Source organism: Hyla sarda, chromosome 5, assembly GCF_029499605.1.
Source record: "Hyla sarda isolate aHylSar1 chromosome 5, aHylSar1.hap1, whole genome shotgun sequence".
In the NCBI taxonomy this organism is placed as follows: Eukaryota; Metazoa; Chordata; class Amphibia; order Anura; family Hylidae; genus Hyla; species Hyla sarda.
This window is the reverse complement of record NC_079193.1, coordinates 173,739,273-173,752,745: the sequence shown is the minus strand read 5'-3', so window position 1 is coordinate 173,752,745 and position 13,473 is coordinate 173,739,273. Positions and strand designations below refer to the sequence as shown.

General features: G+C 38.1%; 1 protein-coding gene across 2 annotated transcripts in view; it reads right to left on the bottom strand.

Annotated features, from left to right (window-relative positions):
* Positions 1-13,473, bottom strand: part of MOCOS (molybdenum cofactor sulfurase) — a 400,707-nt gene that overhangs the window by 232,281 nt on the left and 154,953 nt on the right. For both annotated transcript variants that reach the window (XM_056520778.1, XM_056520779.1), the window contains exon 5: positions 2,811-2,887. In XM_056520778.1, coding sequence (XP_056376753.1) covers positions 2,811-2,887 — 77 coding nt within the window. The remainder of the gene's footprint in view (positions 1-2,810; positions 2,888-13,473) is intronic.

Genomic DNA, 13,473 nt, shown 5'->3' with positions numbered 1-13,473 from the left:
CTCAGTCAACATGTTTAGGCCAGAGATCCTGTGTCCACCCTCTTCCACTTTTTCCTCCTTAAGTGATGTCTTATGGAGCAGTTTTCCCTCATTTCCTATCTTAAGCCTCGTAACCCCAATTTTGTACCTGTTCTTGCTCAGTCATCTTTCTCTTGGTAAATGAATAAAGGGTTTCTTATAATTGAGGATTTTATGGATAATCCATTCTTTTTCATACTTCCAAACCATGCACACACTTCCCGACTTTGAGTTCTTTCAGTATAATCAGATTGTTCATTACATAACGACCTGTTCAGTGTTCAAATTTTTATCTATGGGCTCTTAAGGGCCCAAAAACTTAATTTCTTGGATTTACAGAGAGCTGATGCCTAATCCCGGTAAACTGGCTTAGATGTCTAAATGGGAGAAGGACCTGCGATGGACCTTGCAGCTGTTTGATTGGTTTAGGATGGCAGAGACCACCACCAAGATTACTATTAATAAGGCGCTGGTAGAAGCCAGATGGGAAGTGCTGCTTCGTTGGTAGTTACTTCTGGACAGGTTGAAAAAAATGTTTTCTTCAGATTCTGATTTTGTAGGTGTAGTAGCAGGGGTATGATATTTTACATTTGGTGGGAATGCCACCAATCTTATTTACTTAGTAATGGGTGTCAATTTAAAGAAGTGTCCTGAGCACGCCTTATTAAATTGCCCTGAAAATTGCAAATAGGAAATCGCAATCTATCCTCATCTATTAAGTTATCTATTATGCATTTTTTTCCAATTGCACCCCACAAATAGTTTTTTTTAAGCTTCGCCACATATATTGTGTTAAAATGAATGATGTCATTATAAGGGCAAGGATGAAAAAAGAAATGGAAAAACTGCTGCATCCTCAAAGGGTTAAGGGATAGTCCTAGTCTCTGCTAATGCTTTGTAGGTTATTTGTTAAAAGCAAGCTAAAATAAAGTAGAATAAAAAAAAATTTGGGCAATTTTTGCCTTCATCTCCTCCGCTCCTTTGGTGCTTCATAGTCTCATGTTGTAAATAAATTGTCAAAAATATTTGAATAATCATTCTATATTTGCCATCCCATCTAATAGGGCCCTATAATGTCTTGAAGATTAATTCCAAACTCTATCGAGGAAAAATAAGTGATTTAGCATAAGAATTTAAGGGATTACATAGGATTTAAAAAACAAAAACCATGGCTCGTCTCTTTCAAAAGCTGCGGTGGTGTTTTTGAAATAAATGAGCAATGTTTTTCCCCATCTGTACAACCCCTTTTTTAAACATTTCCTTCTTCCTTACAAAAAACATTGCGGGAGATTCATCAAAATTTGTGTGGAGGAAGAGTGGTACAGTTGCACATAGCAACCAATTGCTTCTTTCATTTTTCACAGGTCTCTTTAAAAATTAAAGAAGTGATCTGATTGGTTGCTATGGGTTCCTCCACACAAGTTTTGATAAATCTCTCCCATTGTACAAAAATATACATCCAATGCATTTACATAGTATCATCCATTTTTATAGGAGCATAGAGTATAATTCACAAATGTATAGAGTCATATGTCTGTACAAAAAAGGCAAACATACAACTATGGTATTTCCAATATATCATTCATCTTCAGCAAGAAAAAAAAAGGACAGAAAAAAAAGAAAGAAGAAAGAAAGAGATTTAAAGTAAATAAATAATACTCCAATTTGTTAATTCTCCCCAGCCTTCCCAAAGCTTAACTCTTTTTGTAATCAATTCTTTCCCTTTATCCTTCAAAAGAATGATCTCATATTTTTTAATGCTTTCTACTAATAATTCCCATTCCTTAATAGAAGGAATGTTTTTGGCTAACCAGTTCCTAACTATTAAGAGTACTCTTATAAATACAAGTTTAGATACCAGCTTACATTTTGAGGCTTCGATTCCCTGGGTATTGCCCAAGATGACAATAACTTAATTATTTTCTAAATCCACATTCAAATGGTCTATAATTGTTTTTACAATTGCATCCCAAAGACCCTTTGCCGACTGGTATTTCCATAGAGGATGTTCTAATCCCGCATCCCCCATTCCACATCTAGGACATTCCGATGAGACTCCTACCTCAAACCTAAAAAGACTCTCAGGTGAATAATACAATCTGTAAATAATTTATAATTTAATTATTTTGTGATTTTCATTAAATGACACCCTTTTTGGAATTTTAATTATATATTACTCCATTCAACCTCAGAGATTTCACCCACCGCCCTATCCAATTTCTTCTTACACAAAAATTCAATTCCCTGGGCAACAGTTTTTTTTTATTATTTTAATTTTAATCCTTCCAGTACTTATCAGCTGCTGTATTCTCCAGAGGAAGTTCTTTTCTTTTAAAATGTATTTTCTGTCTGACCACAATGCTCTCTGCTGACACCTCTGTCCATGTCAGGAACTGTCCAGAGCAGGAACAAATCCCCATAGCAAACCTCTCCTGCTCTGGACAGTTCCTGACATGGACAGAGGTGTCACCATAGAGCACTGTGGTCAGACTGGAAAGAACTCCAGAAAGACAACCTCCTGTGGAGCATACAGAAACTGATATGTACTGGAAGGATTAAGATTTCTAAATACAAGTAATTTAAAAATTTGTTTAACTTTCTGGCACCAGTTGATTTAAAAAAAATGTTTTCCACCGGAGTACCCCTTTAATCTTATTCCATAACTTATTCATACTAATTATAGTTGGATACCTAAACACTCCCTTGTGTGCAACTAAATTCAAACCCTTTTTAATTGTATATGTTATGCTTTTAAATGCTTTTATGCTAAACCAGTAAATGTTTCTACTTACCAGTAAGCTTCTGCAATGTATCAAATCCATGCTTTAGAGCAATTATGTCCAAGAATGAAATAGTTCCATCTTCAAATCTAAAAGAAAATATAATACAGGTAAACCCAATGCTGTTTTTAACCCTAAACACTTGAACATGTATACAATTCAAAGTAAATTCTAAAAAGTAATTTTCTATATAAGTAATTATCCAGGAATAAAAAACAGACCTATTTTCTTTCAAAGACCGCTCCCTATCTGTCTCTACTTTGGGTGTGGTATTACAACTTGGCTCCATTCACTTCAATGGACATGAGCTACATAATCACACCCAACACAGAGAAAGACAGGGAGCAGTCTTTGAAAGAAATGATCTCTGTTTTTTGATTCCTGGATAACCCCTTTAATTCTCAGTCTGATCCAGATTAACAAAAACTGTGATGGTAGACTGCATTTTGACATCATATGAAAGAAAATCCTACCTGGAACAATTCTCACTATTATTTTCAAGGATGCCTTGCAGCGAGGCCTTAAACTGTGAGTGACTACCACTGTGCTATTTTGTTGAGTGTCAACATAAGCAAATTAACACCAGACAATGTTGGTATAAATCCCTTTCTTAGCACTGACTCTTAAGGAGCTCTGCCGTTTATTAGAAAATCACATACATTTTTTTCAATTGACAAAAAGGGGAGGGTAAAGCTATCTCATCAAATAATCGTTTTATATGCTGATTGGTCATTTGAGTATGGTGTAGCATAGATCACTTATGTTGCATCTTCTCTATCATGAGATTTTTCCATCCTTCCACAAAAGCCCAATGTTTAGACTTCAACTGCTAACTTCTTGTATCTTGGCTCCATACAAGGTTCTCATCCTAATTACAGGCAAAGAGCAAGCTGAAATGTTTTGAATTTAGGAAAACAAACTTCTTCTGCGATATTTTAGCAAGAGTATATAGCATTTAGCAAAGGCATATGAGCATAGCTATAGCGATCAATATATCAGAATATTATAGACCCAACATTATTACTATAGAAAAAGAAACATCCTTATGTAAATAGGTGTTGACTTATTCAATATTAACATTCTTGTCTTTAGAGCCCAGGAGTAAATGTCAGAAGTTATTAACAATAACATACAAGGCTGTCCTCCTATAAATCTCTTACTTAATCTCCAAGTCCATTTAATCACGTAATCTCCAATCCTCACAAAGCCATCATCTGTGTGCTCCTCTAGTTTACTCCTTCAACCACTGTCATAAAGACTTCTCTCATACATCCCGGTATCCTGGAAATTATTACCCACATTAAAAATCTCTCTCTTAAGGAAAGTCTACATCTTTCATTAAATGGGTACTACCATCTTATGATGTTATAACAAGTTGATGCGCGTGGGTCGGACTCATGGGACCCCCATTAACACCAAGAACAGAAAAAAAATGAATGGTATACACCGCACCTGTGCGGCCAACACTGCACTGTTGATTCCCCATGGGGCATCTGAACTTGCCAATGTTTGGCAGACCCCTATGGATAGGGCATAACATCATGAAATGGGAGTATCCATTTAATTCTGATGTCACTAAAAAGTGCAATCTGTGAATCAAGGTTTTACTAGATCTTTTCAGCAACATCTCTGTGCCTCTCTCCCTCTTTGTCTTATAATTAGATAAACCATATAATCCTATTTTAAGGGAGATTTAAAAAAAGGAGAAATGAATAACTTTTGGCAAGCTTTCAGAGTAACAGGAAGGAATTGGGAGCTATAAGGAGCTAAGGATAAATATTTCTCCATTTCTCTTTGTTCTGATTGCAAATAGAAAAGGGTGAAGGCGCTTTCATGTGCAGGATTCCAAGTAATCCCACAGAGAGGAGGGAGGGAGAGAAGAATATCCTCTTACCACAGTTGGTTGTGTAACATACACAACAATGGGAAGCACATGTGTGATAAATTCCAATTGCAGCCTTCCCGTCCAAAGACGGCAACAATACAGCAAAGGACTTCAGAGTAAGACAGGATAACCCGGCGCTGTCCCGAACAAAGCCAAGGGATCCACGGATACTTCAAGAGAAGAGCTTTATTGTAACCATCATGCAACGCATTTTGCTACGCATGCGCAGCTTCATCAGGCATCTGATGCCTGATAAAGCTGTGCATGCGCAGCAAAATGCATTCCATGTTGGTCACAATAAAGCTCTTCTCTTGAAGTATCCATGGATCCATTTGCTTTGTTCCAGACAGCGCTGGGTTATTCTGTCTTATTCTGAAGTCTTTTGCTGTATTGTTGCTATCTTTGGACGGGGATGTGTTTTTCCAAATCATGTCCATTCAACTGAAGTTACCACAGATGTCCTCCTGTCAAGGTATAAAAACATCTCAACGATGATCAATAGACATGGGAGGCTATGAGAGTCAAATTTAAAGTTTCGTAGCAAAGGGTTTGAATACTTATGCCTATGCAAACTTTTAGTTTTTCATTTACAAGTTTTTACATTTTTACCACAAGGCAGCCCGTAACATAATAAAATATGACAAAAGCGAAAGGGTCTGAAAATTTTCCAGATACACTGTATATCTATTTAGATGAAGATATAAAGAGTAGCTATGGGAGGACCTATTGGTTTTTAGAAAATGCAGTAAGTGACAGCAAATGAATTCTCACATACATTTTTATTAGAAAATCCAATGATTTCTCTCCGTATTACATTATTAGAACCAGAATGTCTTATAGATTTGTCAAGATAGTGATCGTTCACTGATGCGATTCCAGCCTGACTCGAGGATCCCTTACTATATTAAAGGAAAAAAGGCATACTCTTACTACTCCTACAGACGTGTGGAGACTTAACCCGTTCCCGCATAATCACGTACATGTACATGGTGATTAGGGCTGACATGCCGCATCACCATGTACATGTACCTGATGGATTTAAACTGTCACAGCACTGCTGGGCCCTGTGACAGTTTAGTAAGCTCGGCTGTGCTGCACAGCCGAGCATCCCCGAAGCCGGCCAGGGACGAATTGCAGCGGTCCCCAGACGGCGATCGGAGTGATATTTGTGGGGTCTCCTCTTTCCCCCTCTCCTCCGCTGCTTCACAAAGTGAGAAGGAGGCCGATCCTGAGTTAACCCTATAGACACTGCGGTCACTCTCTCTGTTCCGGTTCAGCGCTCTGCAAAGTAAAAACAGAGCACTGATTATTGCCATGGAAACCGGTGGCCTGACAATGGCCTCAGTTGTCATGGCAACAGAAGCTGATCAGCCTCTACCTAAGGTAGAGTCCGATCTGCCATACTATGCCTGTCCGTGTTGAACTGACAGTCATAGGCATAATTCAGTTAAGTACAGATGTGTACTCCACTGAATTATGTATATGATAATAAAAGAAAAAGTAAAAAAAAATGTGACAAAGAATGATGTGAAAAAAATTATATGTGTATATATATATATATATATATATATATATATATATATATATACACATAAAAAGAAAGAAAAAAAAAATATATAGTACAGACCAAAAGTTTGGACACACCTTCTCATTCAAAGTTTTCTTTATTTTCATGACTATGAAAATTGTAGATTCACACTGAAGGCATCAAAACTATGAATTAACACATGTGGAATGATTTACATAACAAAAAAGTTTGAAACAACTGAAAATATGTCATATTCTAGGTTCTTCAAAGTAGCCACCTTTTGCTTTGATTACTGCTTTGCTCACTCTTGGCATTCTCTTGATGAGCTTCAAGAGGTAGTCACCTGAAATGGTTTTCACTTCAAAGGTGTGCTGGTGTGGAGGAGGAGGTGTGATGGTGTGAGAGTGCTTTGCTGGTGAAACTGTTGGGGATTTATTCAACATTTAAGGCATATTGAACCAGCATGGGTACCACAGCATCTTTTAGCGGCATGCTATTCCATCCGGTTTGCGTTTAGTTGGACCATCATTTATTTTTCAACAGGACAATGAACCCAGGCTGTGTAAGGGCTATTTGACCAAGAAGGAGAGTGATGGGGTGCTGCGCCAGATGACCTGGCCTCCACAGTCACCGGACCTGAACCCAATCGAGATGGTTTGGGGTTAGCTGAACCGCAGAGTGAAGGCAAAAGGGCCAACAAGTGCTAAGCATCTCTGGGAACTCCTTCAAGACTGTTGGAAGACCATTTCAAGTGACTTCCTCTTGAAGTTCATCAAGAGAATGAGTGTGCAAAGCAGTAATCAAACAAAAGGTGGCTACTTTGAAGAACCTAGAAAATGACATATTTTCAGTTGCTTCACACTTTTTTGTTATGTCTACAATTCCACATGTGTTAATTCATAGTTTTAATGCCTTTAGTGGGAATCTACAATTTTCATAGTCATGAAAATAAAGAAAACTTTGAACGCGAAGGTGTGTCCAAACTTTTGGTCTGCACTGTGTATATATATATATATATATATATATATATATATATATATATATATATATATAAAACAATGGCGCAGCACTCCAAAATTGCAAAAAAAGTGTAAACATTTATTCCTTCATGTCAAAATTTAAAGCGAAGTTTCAGCTCCCCAAAGGAGCTTTTATCAAGCATGGTGATACAATGAACTATGGGGTTTCTCATATATAGTTCATTGTATCACCATGCTTGAAAAAAGCTCCATTGGGGAGCTGAAACGTTGCTTTAAATTTTGACATGAAGGAATACATTTTTTACACTTTTTTTGCAATTGTGGAGTGCTGCGCATTGTTTTCTATTACATGGACTTTGATCGAGTCGGGGCGCTGGCACCGGGCATCTAATGGTGAAGTGGTGCTGTATTTTTTTTGAATATATATACATATATATATATAAATATATGGAGAAATTGAAGCAGCACAACCCAAAAAAAAAAAGAAATGATGGGTGCCAGCAGCTTGTTGTTCCAGGTTATGGGTCACGTGTGGATAACCAAACAGAAAAATCTGCAGTGCTCCAAAATAAGGTGCAAACATTGTGGATTTATTAGCCTGAAGACATAGCGATGTTTCAGCTGCCCACTTGCAGCCTTTCTCAAGCTTGAGAAAGGCTGAAAGTGGGAAGCCAAAATGTCGCTATGCAGTCAGGCTAATAAATCCACCATTAAGTACGACATCTAATATGCACAGCATTTATAACATACCCTCTAAGTATTGATTCCTTCATATGGTATTGACTTCTAGCACAATTGTAATTCTTCATGACAGTAGCCATTAGGTTATTCTATAAAATTATATTATTTTATGTGGCAGTTTGCATTGTATTTCAAGAGACAGAATAAATAACTCATTAAGTAAGTTTTCCATTTTAAATACCCTTCACTTTTAAGGCATTATCTCTAGACATGGGTCAATTATCTGTATAAGCCTTTCATTTCAGAAAAATTCTAAATTTCTACAGCATGTTCATCTCTAAGTTCTTTGAAAAAAAAGATTGACTTTATGTCAAGCAGAATTTATCCAGAGCTGGATATATTTCATCATGAATTAAAACCTCTACTATAGTAGCTTGATTTCTTACTGGGTTACCTTAATCTTCAATCCAAATAAGTGTATAATGTGTGCCAAGCTGTTCATAGATTAGATTTTCAATTTGAAAACTCTTCAAATATACTCATCTACTTTCAAGTCAATAAACCCTTTTCAAATATATTTCCTCCATTTAATTTTATATGGAAAAAGTAATTTAATTTAATGCTGTGTGAATGCATAAACTATATTGTATATCACTTGTGGTCACTTATAATAACTTTTGATCGGTTCTTCCCAAAATTTTGGAAATTGATATAAAACAATTACAGTTAATACAATGCCACTTTTATTTTTGACAAACATTGGCCAACAAAATAATTGACAACCAAACAAACAACAGTGGTTTTGAGTAGGCTTTTTCTACCATCAAAATTAAAGGTGACGCACACTGATAAGCCTTAAAATTAAAACCATTGACAGGTAAAGTGAATAACATTTATTTTCCTTTGACTATGACACCTTTTAACAGGAACCTGTCATCAGTTGTATGCTGTCCAATCTGCAATCTGTCTAAACTGGTGCAGGCATTGCTATCCCAGGATAATCTGAATTACTCTAAAGCACTCAAATGTTACCCTAAAATGCATGAATAGTTAGAAATCCTGGCAGGACCTGGGTAACTAGTTCTTGGGGCGGGTTCTAGCAGCTGCTCCCTGCCCTTCTGGCTTACGTGATGCATCAATCCCTAGCCGTGTGTTGCGCCGAGCGCTCCGGGTCCCCGCTCCTCCCCGGAGCGCTCGCTGCGCTCTCCTCGCTGCGGCGCTCCGGTCGGTTCCGCTGACCCGGGGCGCTGCGATACCGCCTCCAGCCGGGATGCGATTCGCGATGCGGGTAGCGCCCGCTCGCGATGCGCGCCCCGGCTCCCGTACCTGACTCGCTCTCCGTCGGTCCTGTCCCGGCGCGCGCGGCCCCGCTCCCTGGGGCGCGCGCGCGCCGGGTCTTTGCGATTTGAAGGGCCACTGCGCCGCTGATTGGCGCAGTGGTTCCAATTAGTGTTATCACCTGTGCACTTCCCTATGTCACCTCACTTCCCCTTCACTCCCTCGCCGGATCTTGTTGCCATCGTGCCAGTGAAAGCGTTTCCTTGTGTGTTCCTAGCCTGTGTTCCAGACCTCCTGCCGTTGCCCCTGACTACGATCCTTGCTGCCTGCCCCGACCTTCTGCTACGTCCGACCTTGCTTCTGTCTACTCCCTTGTACCGCGCCTATCTTCAGCAGCCAGAGAGGTTGAGCCGTTGCTAGTGGATACGACCTGGTCACTACCGCCGCAGCAAGACCATCCCGCTTTGCGGCGGGCTCTGGTGAAAACCAGTAGTGACTTAGAACCGATCCACTAGCACGGTCCACGCCAATCCCTCTCTGGCACAGAGGATCCACTACCTGCCATCCGGCATCGTGACACCGTGTATAGGCAGAGATGCATTACTTAAGATGGCTGAGTAGGACACAGCCATCAGGATTTACGATGAGGCGGCAGCGTTTTTAAACTATGCAATGCCTGCACCAGTTTTATGCTGCCCACTTTTTTTTTTGCAGAAAATGGACGTCAGGTTACCGTTAAGAAGTGTTTTATATTAGAAAGCACATGACAAGTTCTTAAAGGTGGTGGATGGAAGCAAGAAAAATGGGCAAGCATAAGGATCGGAGTAACTATGACAAGAACTTAATTGTGATGGTAATTGATTGAGGTATAACCACAAAAATGGACAACTGGTGAACCAATGACAAGGTCATAAGGAATCAAAGCTCATTAAAGGGGTAATCCAAGTTTTTTTTCTCTGGCTGTGTTTAGTGTAGTTCACAATATAGTGTCTGTACATGTGTTGGATGGCTGGTCTCACAATTCTTATGTGAACTGTGCTCCGGATGTAAATTTTTAGCAGTATACAAAATGAGTGTTGTCTCAGCTTTTCCCAGGTTGCAGTGTGGCCTGAGAAATTACTTCACTTGTCTGGTGTTAAAATGGAGCCTGTCTGAATTTCAATTGGTGGAGTGACCGCTGGGTGGGAGGGAAATCATTTTCCACAGGGCTGCAGGGAATTGTAGTTTCAAACAAAGTATAGCACGCAAGGCAGCTCAGCTGTGCTGCAATGGATGGGGTGGTTAATGTGTGGGAGGAAGAAAAGTGACCTCACACTTACAAACAAGGAATCCTGAGACTTGAGGGAGGGAACTAAAACTTTCTCTTAAGCATGTCTATTACTTTCTGGCAGGTATGTACTAAAGTTACTGTATTTTGGATAACCCCTTTAACCCCTTAATGACCAAGCCCATTTTCACCTCAAGGACTAGGCCAATTTTATTTTTGCGCTTTCGTTTTTTCCTCCTCGTCTTCTAAAATCCATAACTCCTTTATATTTCCATGTACAGACCCATTTAATGGCTTGTTTTTTGTGTGACCAATTGTACTTTGTAATGAAACCTCTCATTTTACCCTAAAATGTACGGCGAACCAAAAAAAAATATTTTTTAGGGAGGAAATTTAAATGAAAACCAAAATTTTGCACATTTTGGAGGGTTTTGTTTTCCCACTGTACAATTTACGGTAAAATTGACATTTGTTCTTTATTCTGTGGGTCAATATGATTAAAATGATACCCATGGCTAGATACTTTTATATTTTTGTACCGCTTAAAAAAAATCTAAAACTTTTTGTACAAAATCAGTAATCCAAAATCGCCCTATTTTGAGCACCTATAACTATTTAATTTTTCCGTATATACAGCGGTATGAGGGCTCATTTTTTGCACCGTCATCTTTACTTTTTTTAGATAACACATTTGCATATATAAAACTTTTAGATAAAAGTAAAAATGTGACAAAAAAGCTGCATTTTTGGACTTAAATTTTTTAATTTTACGCCATTCACCTTACGGGATCATTAACATTATGTTTTGATAGTTTGGACATTTACACATGCGGCGATACCAAATATGTTTATTAAAAAAAATGTTTACGCTTTTTGGGGGTAAAATGGGAAAAACTGACAATTTTCATTTTTATTGGTGGAGGGGATTTTTTATTTTTTTTTTTACTTTTTATTTTTACATTTTTCAACTTTTTTTTTTACACTTTTTATGTCCCCATAGGGGACTATCTATAGCAATCGTTTGATTGCTAATACTGTGCAGTGCTATGTATAGGACATTGGACTGATCAGTATTATCGGTGATCTTCTGCTCTGGTCTGCTCGATCGCAGGTAGGTAAGGGGACCTCCGGCTGTCATGCTGGATGATCGGATGCCCGCGGCAGCGCTGCGGGCAATCAGATCATCCAATCAAAGTGCCGCAATGCCGCAGATGCCATGATCTGTATTGATCACGGCATCAGAGGGGTTAATGCGGACATCCGCGCGATCGCGGATGTCGGCCATTACGGGCGGGTCCCCGGCTGCTGCTAGCAGCCGGAACCTGCCGTGTATGACACGAGCACCCTTCCGATGCTTGCAGTCATACACAGGACGTAAATGTACGTCCTGGTGCGGGAAGTCCCGCCAAACCAGGACGTACATTTATGTCCGTGGTCGTTAAGGGGTTAATGTGGTGGCAAAGGCAAGCCAAAAAGATCAATGTTTAAGGGAGCTGAGGGGCATGGAACATTAAGAAGGGTTTCCATCAAAATGTCTTGCACAACAGGAAACTGAGCAGTATTGATTTAAGACTAAAGGTATGAAAATGTTGAAAAGTATCTGGACCTAAGGCAGAGGAGAGGGGAGGAGGTAGGGGGGAAAGGTTCAGAATTTGAAAAGAGATTGTATATATGGGAAAAAAAGTTATTTTTTTTATCTCTCTTTGTATGTGAAAAAATAAATTGTGCTATTATTCAAAACATATCTCAACAGTAACATTACAGCTACACATTAGTTTTTTTTTTGCAAACTTAAAATGTATATATAGTCTCAGATTGCATCTAATATTAACTGCTAGCAGGCAATATCTTACACTGTTACACTTCCAATTTGACTTTTTATTTCATGATTACAATATCACTTTGATCTAACCAACATTTAATGTAGTAACTGAACACATGTTTTTGGAGGAGAAATATAAATTGAACCACAAACTATTTGAAGCTTTAATCTGTTAGATATATTTAGCAACCTCCTAATGTGCCTTAAGCAAAGAGACTACAGATGGAAAGTTACTGCAGAATTGTGAACCTAAAGCTATAATTATTGCCTTCCCTAAAGCATAATATGAAAAAAAAAATTTAATTCATATTAATCTTGGACATTTTTTTGCAGCAATCTGTAAATCGAAAATACTTCCTGAAGCTAATAAGGATATAAAGCTGGGTATGGTTTTAATTTTACATGCAGTTTTCCAGCATTACACATGCATAAAATTACTAGAATCTGTCAAATCCTAAAGCATGTTCCTAACATTACATTTCTCTAAACATCATTAATTTTTTGCTCTTTATTGACTAATTTAATTAAAAATAAAACTAATATTGGAATACAATCTTCAAGTTAAGTAGTGTGACTCTTCAAAGAATGGGAAAGAATTAGCCTTGAAATAGTTACAAATGTTGTCTTACTTTAGTGAGCTGAGAGCAAAGCAGCCATAGGCCATTTTTAAAGTTCACAGGTGTGGAAATTATTAACAATTAATATGAACATGTCTTTTACTGCACTTTGTAATGAATACCATAATGACAATGCACATTTGTTTACATGTACTATGTGATATATGCGATTTTTGCACATTTTTAGATGTTGCACTTTGTTTTATTAACCCCTTAAGGACACAGCCCATTTTCACCTCTAGGACGCAGCCCTTTTTTGCACATCTGACCACTGTCACTTTAAACATTAATAACTCTGGAATGCTTTTACTTATCAATCTGATTCTGAGATAGTTTTTTCGTGACATATTCTACTTTAACATAGTGGTAAATTTTTGTGGTAACTTGCATCCTTTCTTGGTGAAAAATCCCCAAATTTGATGAAAAAATTGAAAATTTTGCATTTTTCGAACTTTGAAGCTCTCTGCTTGTAAGGAAAATGGATATTCCAAATATTTTTTTTTGGGATTCACATATACAATATGTCTACTTTATGTTTGCATCATAAAATTTACGTGTTTTTACTTTTGGAAGACACCAGAGGGCTTCAAAGTTCAGCAGCAATTTTACAATTTTTC